General features: G+C 49.1%; 1 protein-coding gene across 1 annotated transcript in view; it reads left to right on the top strand.

Moving 5' to 3' along the window:
• Nucleotides 1–18,221, top strand: part of LOC124469764 (membrane-associated guanylate kinase, WW and PDZ domain-containing protein 2-like) — a 38,467-nt gene that overhangs the window by 728 nt on the left and 19,518 nt on the right. Inside the window, exons 2-7 of the mRNA XM_047023255.1 lie at nucleotides 2,301–2,440; nucleotides 2,504–2,602; nucleotides 4,311–4,432; nucleotides 6,277–6,459; nucleotides 9,024–9,695; nucleotides 17,790–17,821. Of these exons, the coding sequence (XP_046879211.1) occupies nucleotides 2,301–2,440; nucleotides 2,504–2,602; nucleotides 4,311–4,432; nucleotides 6,277–6,459; nucleotides 9,024–9,695; nucleotides 17,790–17,821 (1,248 nt within the window). The remainder of the gene's footprint in view (nucleotides 1–2,300; nucleotides 2,441–2,503; nucleotides 2,603–4,310; nucleotides 4,433–6,276; nucleotides 6,460–9,023; nucleotides 9,696–17,789; nucleotides 17,822–18,221) is intronic.

The raw sequence follows: 18,221 nt of genomic DNA, 5'->3' as shown, positions 1-18,221 counted from the left end.
AGTTATATTGCAGACTGCAGACAAGGCCTCAGGGTAGAGCTTGTTTCCACAGGGGCGACCTTCTAAACACTCCTACACTACCTTCACACACCAGCATGACAGTTCCGGTGCTGCTCATTTAGACTGACAAGAAGATGTGTTACCCCTTTGGTGTACACACATTACACTGGCATTGTGCACCTGTAAAGTCAGACACACACTCACACACTGTTCAAGATAGTCATCCCTCTAGCACAAGCTGCTGAGAGAGAAGGGTTGGAGACGCGCCTCAACCATGTCTGGTGAGGATGAAGCAGAGAGAGAGACACAGAGAGAGAGAGACAGAGAGAGAGAGATTTTGTCTCCTTCTGTAAGTAGTCTTTGCCTCCTTCTCTGAAGTCGAACATTTTTATAGAATGGCGTTTCATTAACACTCTCTGTAGAAATACATGACAGGACTTTGATCTTGTTTTAAGTGTGTGTGTGTGTGTGTGTGTAGATCAGTGGAGGTGAAAACATGAAACAGTTTCTTTCATAATTAATGACTGAAGGTGGGCCTGAGAATCGACCCAGAGCTCTCTGAGAGGGGAACCCCTGGGCTGTCAACTGAAGATACAGTAGATAGGTAGATAGATCAGTGCTTTATTCATCCCCAGAGGGAAATTTAAGTGTGTCAGACTGTGTGTGTGCATGTGTGCGTGTTGTACTGACGTGTGTGTGTGTGTGTGAAGACGAGAGGCATGGTGTAGATTAGGGTGCATTGTTTTTATGTATGTGAGAGTGGATGAGGAGGAGAATATGTCTCCATAATGTAAAGACTTCTTTGTGTGGGCTAGGAAAAAAAACTAACATTTTTGCATGCCACAGCTGTGTGAAATTCCTGTGTGCGTGCGCACGCTTGCGTGTACGTACTCCCACTCATGCAAGCATCACACAAAAAGGCCCTGGTATCTGGAAGTGTGTTTGAGGAGGTGCGACTGCTGCTGTTTGTGATCCAGCAGCATACATCTCCTCTCTCATCTCCCCTCCCATCCGGGTGCGTGAGACCGGAGTCTGGAAGGGCCAATGCGGTGGAAGCAAGGGGAAAGGGAGTCCTGAAGTCAGGAAGTCCTGTCAACACGAGCGCTGACAGGGTCTGGGCTTCAGAAGATCTGCTTTGATCACCAAAGAACAAAAGTGATTTGCTGACCCCGCTGCTGCACCGGACGGACAGATCAGAGTAGCAGATCATAGCAGCCCTGATAAAAATGTCCACAATCTAAAGGTTGGGTCAGCGACCTTAATCATGGATCTGTACTGCAACTTGAAACGCTCCTCTCTCACCCTTGGTGTTGTTCCACTCCCATCCTCATGAGAGAGAGATCAGTGGTCCAGAGGAACATGATCCTGAGAACCAGACCAGCCTACCAGCTCATGGTTTATTTGCTTTGGCAGATGTCTCCGTCCACCCTCGCATTCAAACAGATTTCCTTCCAACCAAAATCTGGTGGGGTCTATCACAACCTTGTATTTGATATGGGGTGGGTTTAGCACTATATGTACAGAGCAGCACCGTTGAATCATTTTCATAAATAACCTAGATGAAAGAAGTGTTGTTGCTTTGATTGGTTGTATCTACCCAATGATTTCCAATGGCATTGCCATGCCATTTTGGTCTGCTCCCGTTGATAAGGCCCCTTGGAAATTGAAATTGAACTAAAAGGTTCAAGTTTAAATGCGAATTAGCAAATTGGTCTGGCGATGCCAGGCTTTAGGAACAGACTTATCACCACACACATCATCACTCCTCATACCTGAACAACTCACTCCTTCTGACATCACCACCACTATTAGGTAGGAATGGCTTAGCTGGAACCATGCTGTGATCATCATGATGACCTGATGTTGATACCAGCCTTTATTGTCATACAGATGAACATATTCTGTGAGATATTGAGAGTAATATGGTTTGATGTCGGTTTCCAGTCCCACTGTAACACAGTCATTTAGGAGTGTGTTACGGTGGATGTTGTGTGGGTTTGAGTCCTCAAGCTATGTGTGTGCTCCAGTTAATGCGTTTAATCTATGCTAACGTCCTTGCATCACAACTGAATATTCACAACATGGAAATGATGCAGGAAACATGAATATTTCAAGACATTGAAATTCAGCAACTCTATGCATGTTGGATCTAATTGTGGAGAGGACTCCGTGATATCTGTTGCAAAATTACCAGAGCATTTGGCCACCTTGCAAGCTGCCAATTTATTTATACGTTAGAGGTGTTCATTTCAGGTCTTACTTGGAGAACAAGGTGTTTGCTCGTTGTATCTTTGTTACAGTATGCATTCAGCCTCAGAGCTAAACCCTGCCGAGCGTTTAGGAACGCCACAGTGTTCACCGACTGTGTTCAGAAACTGTTTCAGCCTCTTTGTTACGATGACATCCACTCCTTACAGATGATCGACTATGCGATGATGCTGTAATCAAATGCAGAGAGGGGAGATTTTGTTGGCTTGTCAATATGCCAACCATGGTAATTCAGTCCCGTGAGTAATACAATACATCTGTTGTTGTTTCTTTCAGAGCTCCCGTATGGCTGGGAGAAAATCGATGACCCGATCTATGGCAGCTACTATGTAGAGTAAGTTGGGAGCTCTTTAATATTGGATGTTTGTTTTGATTTCCCTACAGTAACCTTTTCACCCTCTCCATTTATTAGACATGAACTACATCTGTGGTCGTTGCAGCTGCTCAGTCTTTGTGGCTGGTTAATGTGTGTGTGTGTGTGTGTGTTTGTGCGTGTGTGTCTGTGTGTTTGCGTGTGGCTTGTGTACAGTATGGATTTGTGTGTATTTATGTTTGTGTGTGTGTGTATGTGTGTGTTATGGGCTGCAGAGTGTAAGGTGTCTCCTCCCTCCGTGCTGTACTAAATGTACCCTTCCTATTGGGAGGTGTCGTTTCTCTGGCTGGACGCACTCTGCTCTGCTCCACACCAGGGAGAACGGCAATCTATTTTTAGCCCTTCTAGGAAGGGTGTTTGACCGCACTCTTCTGTACCTAGGAAAACCATGGGTCGTACGAACAGTATAGTATCTGTCCGTTCAGACTGAAATGTTGGCGATATGTCGAGGAGAGATACATTTGTGGAAGTTACACCCTTTCTTAAAGAGTCCTGGAGCAGAATGTTCCACTGAGCTTGGTTGGTGAGCTTTTGTGGGTCAACATATAAACAGATTTTACCCAGTTGAGAACTGAAATGAGTCAGCCATTAGCTTGTTTTCTTTCTTCATATATGACCAATGAAGTTGAAGGTTTTCTGTTGTTGGTACTAATCCTGAGTTTGGCTCTGTGCTGAATTTGTATGTGCTAACCAATATCCAAACAAATGAATAGGGAGCTGTGAGATAGCGACGACAAATTTGACCGTTGTTGACAGACATGAATCTTAGCTGATAGTTAGTTAGTTCATCTGCCTGTGATTTCTTTGAACATCAGAATTCTTTATTTGCGGTTGACACTGTTGTAATGACATGCTGAGGGTACTTTTAATTTTGATCATTTCTTTTACATTTGGAGTTGGTGTTAGCTGCTCTCCAGCTACATCTTAGCTTTTAAGGCGATTTTATACATTCTTTAGGTAATTCATGAGCGTAATCATCTTGTTTTGAAGGTTTGGCCGTAGAACTCTACGCATGTCACTATGAGATTGTCGTCAGAAGATGCCAAACCCGATGATTATCATGTATACTCTAACACGCACTCTAACATATGAGTCATTTAACAGTATGTACTTGTGTGTGTGTGTGTGTGTGTATGCAGTCTGTGAGCTGAGACACATTCTTAGTCTCCCACTAAGGGGATATCCAAATGATGACTAATTATTTCATGTCACACTTGCAAATTACAGTATTTATAATTATGGACTTGCACCCAGAGTCACACCAAATTAACACTGACGTAGGATGTTTAAGGAAAAGTCTTTTGGATGAGAGATCTCTTTTATATGTGAGCGAAGGCTCAGTAAACCACACCGCTAATGATTCATCAAGCTGATTACAGTACTGGGTGAGTTTCAGAGGAGAGACTTAATTGGGCATTTGTTCATTTTTACTTTCTGAAGCCATCCTGCGTCTCTGTTCCATAACAGAGACACAGACTTTTGAATGAATCATAGCATAGAGCTTCTAGAACTCTTCACAGAGTTGGGGGGAGGGGGGGGAGGGGGAGGGGGGAGGGGGAGGGGGAGGGGGGAGGGGGAGGGGGGAGGGGGAGGGGGAGGGGGTGGGCGTAGGGCAGCCCTGGGAATCCTCCTCCTTTATCTTCTCCTCTTGTCCCGTGTGCTGCCTCAGCCATATAAACCGGAGGACCCAGTTTGAGAACCCGGTTCTGGAGGCCAAGCGAAGGGTCCAGCAGCAGCAGCAGATGCAAAGCCAGGGCCTGTCCTCGCTGCCCCTGCCCACCATCTACAGAGGTAAGCCCCTCCGTCTCTCCACCTCCACCTGCATCCCACTCCGACAGGAGAGAATGCTGTTAGGCTGGATGCTTACTTGGTTTTCGATCCCACAGCGAAGACACTGGATGAGACAGGTCGTTCTTTGTTCCGAATCTCGCCGATTTTTCTAGATTTGTACGTGTGTTCACTTTTTCATTTCAGTCTGCATCGTTGGAAACGTGATCTCGAGTGTTTTCATGAATATGTGTATTTCATTTGATTGCGAGGCCCTCTGTGTCAGTGTGAGCTCCCCCTTAACACTGTCCCTGGCCTGGAGCACACAGCTCTGCACGTGCTCTGTCAGCAGGGCCTTCACTGAGAGGCTTACCATGCTAAAACTGCCTGGATGAGTTGAGTGCAGGCCATTTGTTTCCCTAGAAACAGAGCTATCGCCAGTCGGTGACGGCTTGTCTCTGTGGTTACACTTCCTGTGCAGTGAGGCTCTCTCTCCTCCCCACCCACCCACTCACCCACCCTCCTCCCCCCTATGCCAGTGGAGGATGCCACTCCCTCCGCCACCCTCCCCAGACCCTCCCTGGCCCACATAGGCCCCGCCCCTGAGCGCTGCCAGAGCCTCAGCGACCTATCACGGTCCCCGGTGGCGGGCTGCAGGGCCGCGGTCTTCGGCCTGCACGGTACGTCCGCGACCGCCGCCGCCGCCGTCTCCCCGCTACGGCGCCTCCTGGTGGGCCGGAGGGTTGCGCGCTGGCCCCACCACCGGCCGCTTCACGCCTCAGCCTGTGTGTGTGAGCAGCAGCAGCCTGTCTGTAGCCTGGCTCTCCCCCTGTGGCTCTCTCTCAGTAAGTAGGCCAGGGGAGAGGAGGCTTGTTGTTGTCTTCTGGCTGCCTGTGCTACTCTCTTCAGCATGCAGCGACAGACCCAGTCACCCAGCCCCCCCCTCCCTCCCCTGCAAGAGACCCAACATGCCTGGGGCTGGATACACTATTTCCTGCCCCTCATATCAGCAGGCAGTATTGTGAATAAACACTAGAAAGAGATGGGTAATAAGTCCTGGACTGGTGGCAGCCAGGTTACAGAGGATATGAACCCTCGAGAGCAGAGTTGTTTCTGCATGGTAGAAGAAGGAGATGGTTCATTAGATCATGGCAGCGCTTGTTGGCTGAGATTTGAGCTTCCCTCCCTCTGCGACACAGATTCACTTCCTGGCCTGTTAATCCCCATCCATCTCCCTAGCATCTACAGCTGGATCCAGAGCGCATGTCATTCCGGAATGTTCCGAAAGAATTCCGCACCTGCTTTTCCTCAACCTGTGAGAGGCGGAAGTTAGCCAGGGACTGCTAAAAACGGATGGCGAGCTCACCCCATGTCTCTGCACCTTGTTTTGCTCTGGCTCAGAGTGTGTTTACAGCAACCAAACACCTGGCATAGGACAAGTTGAACTGATGAAAATGTAAATGGCCGCAGGCAGGCAGGGGGGTGGAGGTTTTGGCACTGACACTTCGAGCTAGAGCAAAGAAACCCACCTGCATCTGTCAGGCTGCTCTCCACTGTTGGACACTGTCTGTGTCATGGCCCTGCCCCTTTCCCTGTGTCAATGTGCCCCCCCCTCCCAGCCCCCCCCCCCCCCCACCACAGCAGTGCCTTGCCTCATGCCCTTCCACCAGAAGATAAGATGGCCCCCGCATTTGCCATTTAAGTGCATATGACTCTTGAGAGAGCTTGAACAACATTGAGTAGCCATCCAGTGTGTGTGTAATTGCTGACAGTGTGCGTTTTACGTCTTCTTTCTGCGTGTACGTTTGTTCGTGTGTGCGTGCGTGTGCTGGTCGGCGTCTTCTTCCCCCCCCCCCCCCCCCCCACAGAGAAGCCCCTGTTCACCCGGGACGCCACCCAGCTGAAGGGCAGCTTCCTGTCCACGGCGCTCCAGAAGAGCAACATGGGCTTCGGCTTCACCATCATCGGCGGCGATGAGCCCGATGAGTTCCTGCAGGTGAAGAGCGTCATACCGGATGGCCCTGCTGCAGACGACGGCAAGATGGCCACAGGTACGCACACCAGTGTGGCAGTGTAGCAGTGTTTCGCATTTGTAGGGAAGCGTGTGCACTAGCGCTCTGCTCCCAGTCTGTGTCACAGAGGGATATTACAAACAATGGGCTTGTGGTGAGCTAGCAGGACAGTCTTAACGTGTGTGTGTGTGAGTGTGTGTGTGTGTGTGTGTGTTGAACAATGGGCTAGTATCCATCTGCAGTGGTGACCCAGCAGGATAGTCTACCTGTTTGTCTGTGTGTGTATATGTGTGTCTGTGTGCCAATACTTCTTGCCAAGGTCACACACTTGCTTGTGTGTCTCTGTGTGACTCTGCATAGATGTGGTTGTGTGTGTGTGTGCATGTGTGTGTGCCATCTGGGGGGCTGTGTTCTTCCATTAATCACTATGGGGACTTTATGAGCACCATAACTCCTGGGCGGAAGCACACAGGGGGGGGGACTGCAGCACTGTAACGTCAGTTACACACACACACACACACACACACACACACACAGACCAGGCAGCTGCACTGAAGGTCAGCAGGGGGTTGAGACTGGCAGGCCTGTTAGTCCTCTCTGCATGGATTTGTTCCCTTCTAATGTATTTGGACATCACACTGGGTTGGACTGGGCCAGGTACAATGTTTCTTGTTCTTTTGGCAATGCAGCAGTGTGATTGTCCCTCCTCTCCTCACATGGCAGCACATCTTCTCTTTGCCTCTCCTCTTTCTGCATCCATCCATCTCTCCTCTTGTCTTCCTTGAATGCTTAAATTGCAGCATCTTGGGCCACACTTTTGTCGGTGTTTTGAATTCACTCAGACACTTTTCTTCTTAAAGACTGAAGCCGGCTCCCTGTGGGGTGTGTTTCCACAACGCTGTTCAGCTGTGGTGGGTCCTGGAAGATGGCGGGCGCACAGGTTAACAGCAGTGTGTTCCGGGAGTGCTTGTCATCCTGTCAACAACAGACCCCAACCCTTTCTCTGTGAGAACACATGCCAAAGGTCCAGATGGCCTCTCTGTCCTTCACATCCACACATATGGACACAACTGCTCTCACTATTTCTCTCTCTCTCCCACACACACACACACACGCACACACACCCTGCTGGTTCTCTTTACAGCTCAGACGGTCTGGCGTGTTCTTGGCAGGGTTTAGGAACCCTCCTGTCGTGTCCATAGTCATGAGGCAGCGTCAGAGGATGATGAATCTGTCATATCGCCCATGATCAGCTGATGGTGGAGTTAGAGGCCCTGTCCTTGGTCCTAGAGCACGGGTTTTATAGTGGAGGTGATTGTATGTACAACCATCATGGACATTGCTGCATAAAGGTTAATGGGGTAGCTTGAGTGTGTGTTTGCCCATTCTAGCTGGCGTGTGTTTGCGAGGTTAGCCTCTGCCATGTCATGCTAGCCCCTCCCCCACCGCCACAGAGAGGGGTTTCCTAGGCCACGGCGAAGGGACTGTGAGGTCACAAGGTACCGTTTTGTTTTCCAGGATCGCGTGTGAACGTATTGATTTTGACACACGGGCTCAAGGCAAATGTCACAGGCGTTTATCCAGATTCATTAAAAAGTCCCACTTGTCAGGTTGCTTCCAGGACTGTGGGCTTGTGTCAACACCAGTGGAGCATCTGCTCTCTGTGAGCGTACACTGGTCACACAACAGGGCCAAGCTGACTTGGTCCAGACAGGGAGAAAATGACCTTGATATCTTAACTCATCTCTTGGACGTACTCTCCTCTCACACCTGCCTCCGATCAAGCCGGGGTCACCTGCAGGGCAGGGTTCAATTCCATGTGCTCAGTCGATCACGGAAATCGTCCAGTGTCTAAATGGATTTTGCCCATGTTTACTGATCCTGTCTTCTCAACTGGAGCCAAGGTGGCTGATAGTCGTGGCTCTCAGTTAGTAAAATGACTAAGAGGCAATCTGTGTTAACACTCATCCCTCTTTCATAGACCCTGTCCATCTCTATCCCTCTCTCCTTCCCCTTCTCTCTCCCTATCTCTCTCTCTTTCTCTCTCTCTGTAATTAGCATGATAATGATGTCTATAATTGAAAAATAATTACATGTCATTATCAACCTGGGCTGTGCATTTAGATAGACTGCTATTGAATGTGGATCCCACCTTGTGTTCTAACTTCATCGACATCTTAGTGAATAGAGGTTGTGTATCTCTCACAGTCGAGCACAAAAGGCCATATTCAATAGACCACAGCATGAGGGAGTTATCACAAATAGAAACACTGAGGGAAAGACAGACAGAGAGAGAGAGAGAGATCTAGACAGAGGCAAAAAGAGAGAGTTATTGTATTGGGAGGGTTCATTTGAAAGCTGTGAGCTTTGTTATCTAAATAGCTTGTAGGAAGAGAGGAATCCTTCTGATTATTCAGTGCAATTTTCACTTGCTAGCAGGAACTGTGATCTATTGTCTGACGTGAAGTGCTGGTGCTAAAACTGCTAGCTAATATTGGACAATAATGGAGGATGTTTCTGGTCCTAGGTAGTTTTTTGGGGGGGGTCCTATCTATGTAGCTCTTTTCCCGTCAAGTCTCATCGAGCGTCTTCTGATCTCTCAGGTGATGTCATCGTGTACATCAACGACGTCTGCGTCCTGGGCACCACTCATGCCGACGTGGTCAAGCTCTTCCAATCGGTGCCCATCGGGCAGAGCGTCACGCTGGTCCTGTGCCGTGGGTACCCGCTGCCCTACGACCCCGAAGACCCCGGGATCAACAGCGCCATCATCTCCCCCCTGGGCCTCATAGAACAGCGCCCCCTGATGGTCAACGGCCGCAGCAACTACGACAGCTACATGGACTACATATCCCGGACGGCGCGCTTCGTCCAGGAGCATGGCGGCGACCCGATGGGCGTGGCCCAGCAGCAGCAGCAGCTCCACCCACACCCCCACCCGGGCGACACCCACCTGGATGGCTCGCTCCAGCCCGCCGTGCACGAGGACAGCGTTTCCATGGCGTCGTCGGGGGCGACGCAGGCGGAGCTGCTGAGTCTGACCATGGTGAAGGGGGCGGAGGGGTTCGGGTTCACCATCGCCGACAGCTCCACGGGCCAGAGGGTCAAGCAGGTGCTGGAGCCCCAGGGCTGCCCGGGTCTGTGCGAGGGCGACCTGATCGTGGAGATCAACCAGCAGGGAGTGCATGGCCTCACCCACACCCAGGTGGTGGAGCTGCTGAAGGAGTGTGCGGTGGGCACCGAGACCTGCCTGGTGGTGCAGAGGGGCGGAGGAGGTAAGGAGGACTGGGGGGGTGGGGGCAGTCAACCGCTGGCTCTCCTTCTCTGTAAGGCTCCTGCTTCCTGTCTCTGTCTGTCTTACCTGCACTTGGTTTCTGGCTGTGTAATGCTAACCAACACACACATACCAGTCTCTGTCTCTCTCTCTCTCTTTCTGTCTCTCTCCCTCTCTCTCCCTCTGTCTCTCTGTCTTTCTCTCTCTCTTTCTCTCAAGGTGAGTCTGTTTAGTCCTGTCTGTCTGTATGTGTCCTTGGTCCAAAGACCACAGAACCCGATCATACAGGTTTTCTAGAAGGAGTCAACCATACAGCTTCTCTCACATGCATCCATACAGTACTTTAGCGCTCTAACTAGGATAAAAAGTATTTATACATTCAGCTTTACGAGAGGAATGAGTGCTGTGCATACTTAGCAGTGCTATTTCGTCTCTCAACAAAGATTCATTGATTGATATGGCCTGCTGTGTACTCACTGGGTAAAGCACTGAGTCATGTTCAAGGTTCTTTCCTCGTTTCATCTGCGCAACTGGCCTTTTTTTTACGACAGCAATATGTAAGAGGGACAACAGAAATAGACTATGGTGACGTTGACAGGATTTTTCATTGTATTCTTCTTTCCGGTGTATGGTTTATCAATCTTTTGTTCAGATCCTTGGTTCCAGTCAGGAACAGGAGATACATGAGTCCACTAACACATATTAGATTTTCTGTCCTGTCTCTGGAGTGGTTGTTCCCAAAGGGATGTTATATGTTACAGATACATGTCCTTTTTAAACATTAAAACGTCCTTACTGTCATTGTGACATCACTATGGCTGTACTCTAGGAAGAACAGGAAGTGAGCTTTCTTCTTCTCTGAGGGTTGTTAAGGTAATGACAGGACATGAGGAGTGTGTGAGTCAGCTATGATCTTAAGCCTTCCCTTAATGCCAGCTGTCCTAATGAAGTGTGGAGGAATCACTATAACGTCTAAGGCTCAGTAATTAGACCCGCCCTGACTGTTGAACTCAGAGACACTACCGGTGATTTGTCTTCCTTTGAGCTGTGAACTGAGGTAGACATTGTCTTATCCCATTACGCAATGATTTGTTTTTGTTCCATTTGTTTAGGTGTGCTTGATTCCAGCATACTTTTGGAGAGAATTTGCACTTTCGGTACTACTCCGTCAGCCATTATGTAGTGCAAGCTAACTCAAGGGTACCAGAAGAGACAGAATGAGGACTAACAGTATTTGAGCTTAGCTCTGTAGCTTAGACTGGCCACTGGTGATGGAAGAGGAAGCCAGAATTAACAGATGAATGTAATGAATCTACTCTAGCTAGAGAGAAAGGTCAATAGAGTTGTTGTATTTATGTTACCGCCTCATACAGTATTTCTGGTTTTATTTAACCACACACAGGGTCCACAGCCCTCTGTTTACGAGCAGAAGGATCCGTTAGTTACTCTTACTCCTAATAGTGAGGTGCTGAGGAGGAGCACTCACATACGCAGACACTCCCAGGCGCACACACCTACTCACACACACTCGGTGGCACGTACACCTAATTACATGCACACTCACACACGCACACACACACAAACTCAGGCATACTCAAAGGGAGAGACTCCCATCTGTACAGGCACCTCACTGTGTTCAGAGCACTCGCCGTCTGTGCTCTCTGAAGGAGTAGGAGGCGGACGCGGAGGAAGAGGAGGAGGGGTGGGAGGAGGAGGAGCAGCGGTGGGGGAGGAAGTGGAGGAGGAGGGGGAGAAGAGGAGGACGTGGAGGAGGAGGAGCTAGAAGGTCATAGTGGGGTTTTCACATATAAATGCTGCCTACTGGCCCATGGAGAGGCACACTGATTTATATTCACTCTCATTACTTTGAACCGGGACGCAGTTTAGCCGTGCCACGCTAGGATCCCGAGGCAGGAAGCAGGGGCGGAACGCCGCATCTGTTTGCTTGGCAGAAAGAGGGGGGTGAAGGTCGAAACACATGACCCTACCCAGCCCGCTCTTCAAATGGCTGACTGCACAGAGGGGGGTTGGGGGGTGGGGGGATGTCTGAGGGTGCTGATGCTAGCTTAACATCCCCACCAGCCTGCCCCCCACACACACGTCCCCACCACCCTGACTGAAGATGCAGACACACAGGTCAGACTTTAGGAACGTGGCGTGTGGCACACCTGATGCTTTTCCAGACCTGGAGAATAGTTGGGCTTTACCAGTGTGCTTTTTGCTCCCTCACACTTTCCCTCCACCTCATCTTCCTTCCCTCCCTCCCTCCCCTTCCTCCTCCCCTCCCTCCCGCCTTCCGCCCCACCACGCTTTAAGGGGGGGGGGGGGGTTACATTGTTCGATCCCCCCCACAATCTCGACCCCAGGGCTTGAGCTGAAGAGAGGGCCCCCTCCAAGAAACCAATCAGGGAGGCGCACTGGCTGCGTTTAGCTAGGCCATTACACACTCTAATAAAACTGTCACCGTTCCATTGAAATGATGTTCCAGCTCCTAATGCGGCCCAATTTGGCTCCACTGTCAGGGAACTGGACACTGGCCATACATCCTAATTAAAAGAGCTTTGTCTCAGTCCAAGTGCCCTCTGCTGCTGTCGGCTACACTCTCTGAGTGACTCAACGCGAGGTGAGCGCACATGTCGCCAGCCCTCCCTCCGGCACGCCTCATCATCCACAGCGCACCAGCCAGATTGACTCGTTCCCGACGCGCGCGCGGCTCGTGCGAGCGCGAGGGCCTAGGCGTTCCGAGCGTGTGCGCGCTCTGCCTCGACCCCCTCCGTCGGAGTGTGCTGGCGTGTTAGCGTGCACCAGCGTCTCGGGGACGATGGCGCCCAGATGGTGGTGTGGGTAGCGCTGCCACGCGTCTCCTCTAATAAGCATCAGAGCTCTCCAGACAGACGCCTCCGGTCTACCACCTCACAGCCCCTTCACCAAGCACTCCCTCCATGGCCATCTACTGGTCACGTAGCGCAATAACACCCCCTGCTTTGTCACCAGTGAAGCTCTCGCAGACCAGTTAAATAACTGATCCATCACTGACCACCATCAGTACAGTTAAATAACGGTACTGTCCCCGTGCTTGGATACATCAGAGCCAAATGCTGCTGGAATCGACGGCGGTATCAGAAAGAAGGCTTCTTTTCGCAGCACCGCTGCATGAAAGCAACCTTACAAAGGCTCGACTCACGCATTTACATCCCTCCCGGACACCCACTCACCCATCAGGACCCCCTCGCAGCGCAGCCCCGGTTGTCTTAAAACCCCCGGCGTTGCCGTGGTAACGTCTCCCCCCTGACCGGAGGAGGACATTGTAAATGACGGGCGAGGCCGCGCGCAGAGTGTCAGCGCTGGCCGGAGGCGTCGGTCAGGTTGAGGGAGCAGCCTCACTAAGAGCCATTGTGATGGACAGCACGAGTGTGCTGATGGAAACAGATTGTGGTGAGTTCATGATTTTCTGCCGCTCCTCTTTCACCATCCAGCATCCACACGCGCTTTTGTTCTCCCTCCCGCTTCCCGGTTGTCATGGCACCGGTTGCCCGCTCCACGGTGATGAGAGTTTCCATGGAAGTTGCGTGTCTTGTGTCGAGTGTTGCAATTCAGTGTCTGTTTTTAAACGCGGTGCTGTCTGAATGATTTCAAAAGGAATCCGTTCAATGGTTTGCGGTAACATACATCTTTTAATGGCGTGAATATATGTGTGTGTGTGTTGGCTACGTGTGTGTGCTCCTGTGTGTGTGTGTGCCCTTGTGTGTGCCCCTGTGTGTGCCCCCATGTGTGTGCCAGTCTTTCTCCATGTATCTCTGACTGTATACACAGCCAGCCAGCGCATTGTGTATCAGAGAGGGGGGTGGCACAGAATTAAACTCCTCTCCATGGACCAAAGATGGAGCCACTTAGCATCAGAACATCCAGTCAATTACCCACCATCACTTAGAAACCACCACACTCCTAATAAAGTTATGATATTTAGCCAGCCCTGAGACACGCGACTGACTCCTAGACTGTTATGCCAAACAAACGGTGTGCTCGGCCTCCCATCACTGATAATTAGCACGTTTTCGCAGCAGACATCCTCATTAGAGGCTATCTACACCATTAGCTTCCTGCATCATGTCGCCACCTCCATAGCCAGACCAGCAGTGCCTAATTAGCGTCGAAGGATTTCAGCTCGGTTTCACCTAGAGATATACCATTTAGCGGGAGCCAGCGTAGCGTGCAGCTTGCTCACACAGCTTCATCCTGATGCTTACTGGAGGCTTCCTGTGCATACTTGCATATACAAACTGCATAAAACATACACATGTGCACACATATACAACAAAGACAGATAGCTGGCTGTAGATAAATCTCTATCTCGTACTCTGCTCATTACAGTTGAGTCAGCAAACTCTGTCCTGAGTCCTCTTAATAGTCTTCAAGAAGTGGACTTTTTTTAAGACCCCACCAATGATGACTATCTCTACCCAGCAGAGAAAAAGAGAAAGGAAAGGTGTTCGAATCAATGGACCCCGCCACAGCAGCCCAGGAAGTGTACCGCACTGGGGCCAGCTCAGACAGTGATTCATTGGCTCGAAGTAAGAGAGGAGCTGAATCAGGCAGTCTGCCAAGCGGAGCACTGAGCCGACAGCCACGTTCACAGCTCTTTACCCAGCATGCGCCGAGAGGGCCCCAGCCAAGCCAGCACCAGGTCTGCGGCAACCTCCAGGGATCGATAGCCAATCAGTTTAGACTTGGAGAGACAGCCAGGGGGCTTGTGGGTAAACAGACAGGTCGTGTCCCCAACAGCAGGAGAGGAAATGGTTAAATGAGGCCAGAGGGCCACAGGGGGGGTGTGAGCGCTGGATGGAGGGAGAGACGACTGGAGACAGTGAACCTAGATTAGCACATTGACCCTCACCCTTTTAACACGGACGATGGGAGACCTTGTCGGTTCAGACAGCACGGATGAATCGGTGTTGTTTTGCTGTGACGCTGCCTTATCGTGCCACAGACCCCCTGCGGCGAACGACTGCCCCTCAGCATGGAGACCTGCTGGGATGCTAAGGTCTCACACGAGAAGGACATGGAATCAGTAGCCATTGTAATCACTTTTCATGTACTTGATGTTGTACAAATCAGCCTCCTGTCATCAGGGCTGCGTGTTCAAGAGATGGAAGATGTGAGCACCTCCATTAAATCATTGTGTTATCCAAATCCCATTTCAATAATGAAATGGCCGGCAGTTAGGCTGGTGGTGTGATATTATAGTGCTCTTAGGCAGAGCGCAGGCTGTGTGTGTGTGTGTGTGTGTATATGCTTGGGAATGTGTGTATGTAGACTTGTATTAAATTGAGTTTGTGTCTTTCATTACAGGATGTCTACATACTGTGTAGTCTGAATCAGTCACACAAAGAGTGTCACAGTGGCAGCTCGAAGAGTCATTAGGGAGTAATGATAATAGATGGAATTAAACTGCACTTTTCCAGATGCTCTGGCTTAATGTATATAGAGAATTGACATCACTCCCAGCCCAGATACCACACTCATTCACTACATTTCCATTAGTTTAAAGTCAACTTGTTATACATACTACATGCAGTACAACCCTCCAGGAGTAATATCCATGGTCCCCACCTTGCTGAGATGCATTAGGACCAGGCCAAAAGCTTTCAAAAGCAGGGGTTGCCATGGGAACCACAGCCCAGTCAGAGGATTCAGAACACTATAATTGACTGCCTGTAGAACCAGAACCCCATGCGATGTCCCTCACTTCCTGTCTTGAAGGAGCCAATCACATGGACACCTCTGTTCAGGAAGGGAACTTAAGGGATAAGAAGAAAAATAATGTAATATTACAAATTTAATAGGAAAAAAAGTCTATATTCTTTCAATCTTGTGGATATGTTACAAAAGTGGTTGTGACACGACCCTGACAAACACAGACCTTCTGGGGTTTGTATTACATTACACGACGTTAGCCAGGTTGCTTCAGTGGCAGATCTGGTCACAGGTGTCATTATCTGGCCTCATTATCAGTGTTATAAGCTGTCATGTATACTGTGTATGATGGCTGTGGGTGACCTAGATACTCAGTGAACCAGGCTTGGTCTCAGAAGTACATTATGTGTAGCTGAACTCACTGGTGCTGGAAACATGTAAGCTTCAGTATAGGATAGAACTTTCAGTACAATGGACAGCTCCACACTCTTCTACCCACCGGTTCCAGTAACAAGACAGAGAGACTGTGAGAATAGCCTGTCCTTGGTCTCACCGCTCTTTTTCTCCTTATCTCTCCCTTTCTCTGTCTCTCTCTCTCACTATCTCTTTCTCTCTGTCTTTGCCCTCCTTCTCTAGAAGGATTTAGCTCCAGCGTTACCTCTGTCAGTAGTGCACATTGTTGCCCTATTGTTGCTCTACTGTAACAATATGTATATGCTAAAACTGTATTCCATTTGGACATATGGGTCTCTCTTTCATTTAGGCCTGGTTGGTTTTCAGCAGAAAAAGCGCTCATGGATCTTTGTAGAATGTTTTGACCAGAAGGCTGTTCTTTCTCTCTCTCTTTTCTTCTCTCGTTTGAGTGTGTGAACCTGTATCATCTATATTCTATCATCTCATTCTTTTGTGCACCACTGATGGAACAGCCACATGGATTCATTAGGAAGTCCAAGGCTGATAAGGGTGACAAGCTGTCGTTATTTCCTCGTCTTTAAAACACCTTCTGTTCCATGAGCTAGGCTTCTAGGAAAAAGGCTCACTTTGGGTGATGACTCACCAAAAAAGATTGAATCATTTAAAAACATTCTGTCTCCTACTGGTCTCTACCTTGGTTTTTGTTCCATTTAGTTTTTTTTCCGATTTCTTTCTTTTACCATGTGCAATGGAGGCCGCAATTACTTTGTGATTGCCATACAGAGCTGAAAACCCTGGCACACTTAACATGTGCAGCCACCCGTCCATTCAATCCCAGCAATTTGCATACAGTCATTGTTCCAGGGGGTTGTCCATGTCAACAGTTGAAAGACAGGAAGAGCCTGAATTGCATCAGGAGGACACAGGATGTGGTTTGTGTTTGTGTGTGACGCATTATGTAAATAGTTTGGGTGAAGGGTACGATGGTGTGTGCTTTTCATGTCAGACACATAGATATTTGTCTGCTTTGCTTTTCACTCTGGCAGTATGTTTGACTACTCATCCCATGATGCTGTGCTGGTAGAATGCCACTGGAGGGGAATGATGCAGCTTCAGTAAAATGTGTTATTTGGTCTTTTTTTGAAAGGTCATAAAATGGTGATCAAGGATTTGAAAAAGGGTACAGGGGAATGCATACCCCATTGTAGACTGGATAGCATTTAGAGAAAGGCTTTCTGAGACACGTTCTAACCGGAAACGCCTCCCTACCATTGTAGTCCTGGAGAAAAACACACAGGATCTGTTCTCTCACACAGACGATACACTAAAGATACCCACAGGCCAAATCATCATACACACACACACACACAGGCACACACACACACGCTCTGCAGATTCAAGAAGTGCCTCTGGTCTTGCCATAGTGGGTGTTGCTAGTTTGATACAGTGTAAAAAGTGTTTGAAATATTTACTGTAGAAATGGATACATATCCCAGGGGTGTGTGGGTGTACAGTCCTACCATCAAACCGCTGAGAACCCACCATTCATTTATACCGCACCCCTGAGTACTGGAGTACATCGGCAAGTACAGACCAAAACTAATATATCCAATACACTGGAGAGAATGTCTTAAACGTTTCACCTCTGTAGGTAACATAATACTGTTGGACCAAAATATTTACCTGTTTTTACCTGTTTGTGTCCAGGACCCCGCTTCATTGTAGTCTTGCCAATCTACGATGAACTAGCACTACACAAGCTGTCCTCAATTTGAACTTTTGAGATGTCATGTTCTTCCCTTCTCTGCGTTTACCCTCCAACTACACACTAAGTTGTAGTCTTCTCTCTGCTTCTACCCTCGGCTTTCCCCGTCTACCTTCCCCTCATGACTCAGCTCCGGAAAATTCTTGTAAACATCTCATTTCTGCACTACGGGCTGCAGCAGCTCTCTGGGCCTAAACCTTTGTTGTTTTCTCACCATTGCAGGTCACTATTCTCCCTGGAAGACCCCTAAACAGGTAACATGCAGTCGTTCTAAACCTCAGCTCTCCCCTCTCTGGTTTTCTTTAACCATCTTAATCTAACACCTCATTTAGTTGCCAGTGGCTGCAGTGTGCGTATGTGTCCGAGCTTCTCTGTATGATTATAATTCTTGTTTTATTATTGTAAAACTTGCTCAACTGCTGTTCCAGCGTGCAAGATTGACTGCTCTACTCCCCTTAACCTCCCTTCCCTCCCTCTCCTCCATTAACTATGAGGGTCATGTTTTGTGCCATGACAATTATGTTGCATTTTTAACCCAACATCGACTTTTGACCCATTCTTCTCAGTCACATGATCAGGAAATGGTCAAGCTTCCCACTCGTAGATGAAGAATTACTAGAGCCGTCTTACCGCAAACCAGACTGACCTCCATCC

This window comes from Hypomesus transpacificus, chromosome 7, assembly GCF_021917145.1.
Source record: "Hypomesus transpacificus isolate Combined female chromosome 7, fHypTra1, whole genome shotgun sequence".
Classification (NCBI taxonomy): Eukaryota; Metazoa; Chordata; class Actinopteri; order Osmeriformes; family Osmeridae; genus Hypomesus; species Hypomesus transpacificus.
The sequence above is the reverse complement of the archived record's forward strand: the minus strand, read 5'-3'. Positions and strand labels throughout refer to the sequence as shown.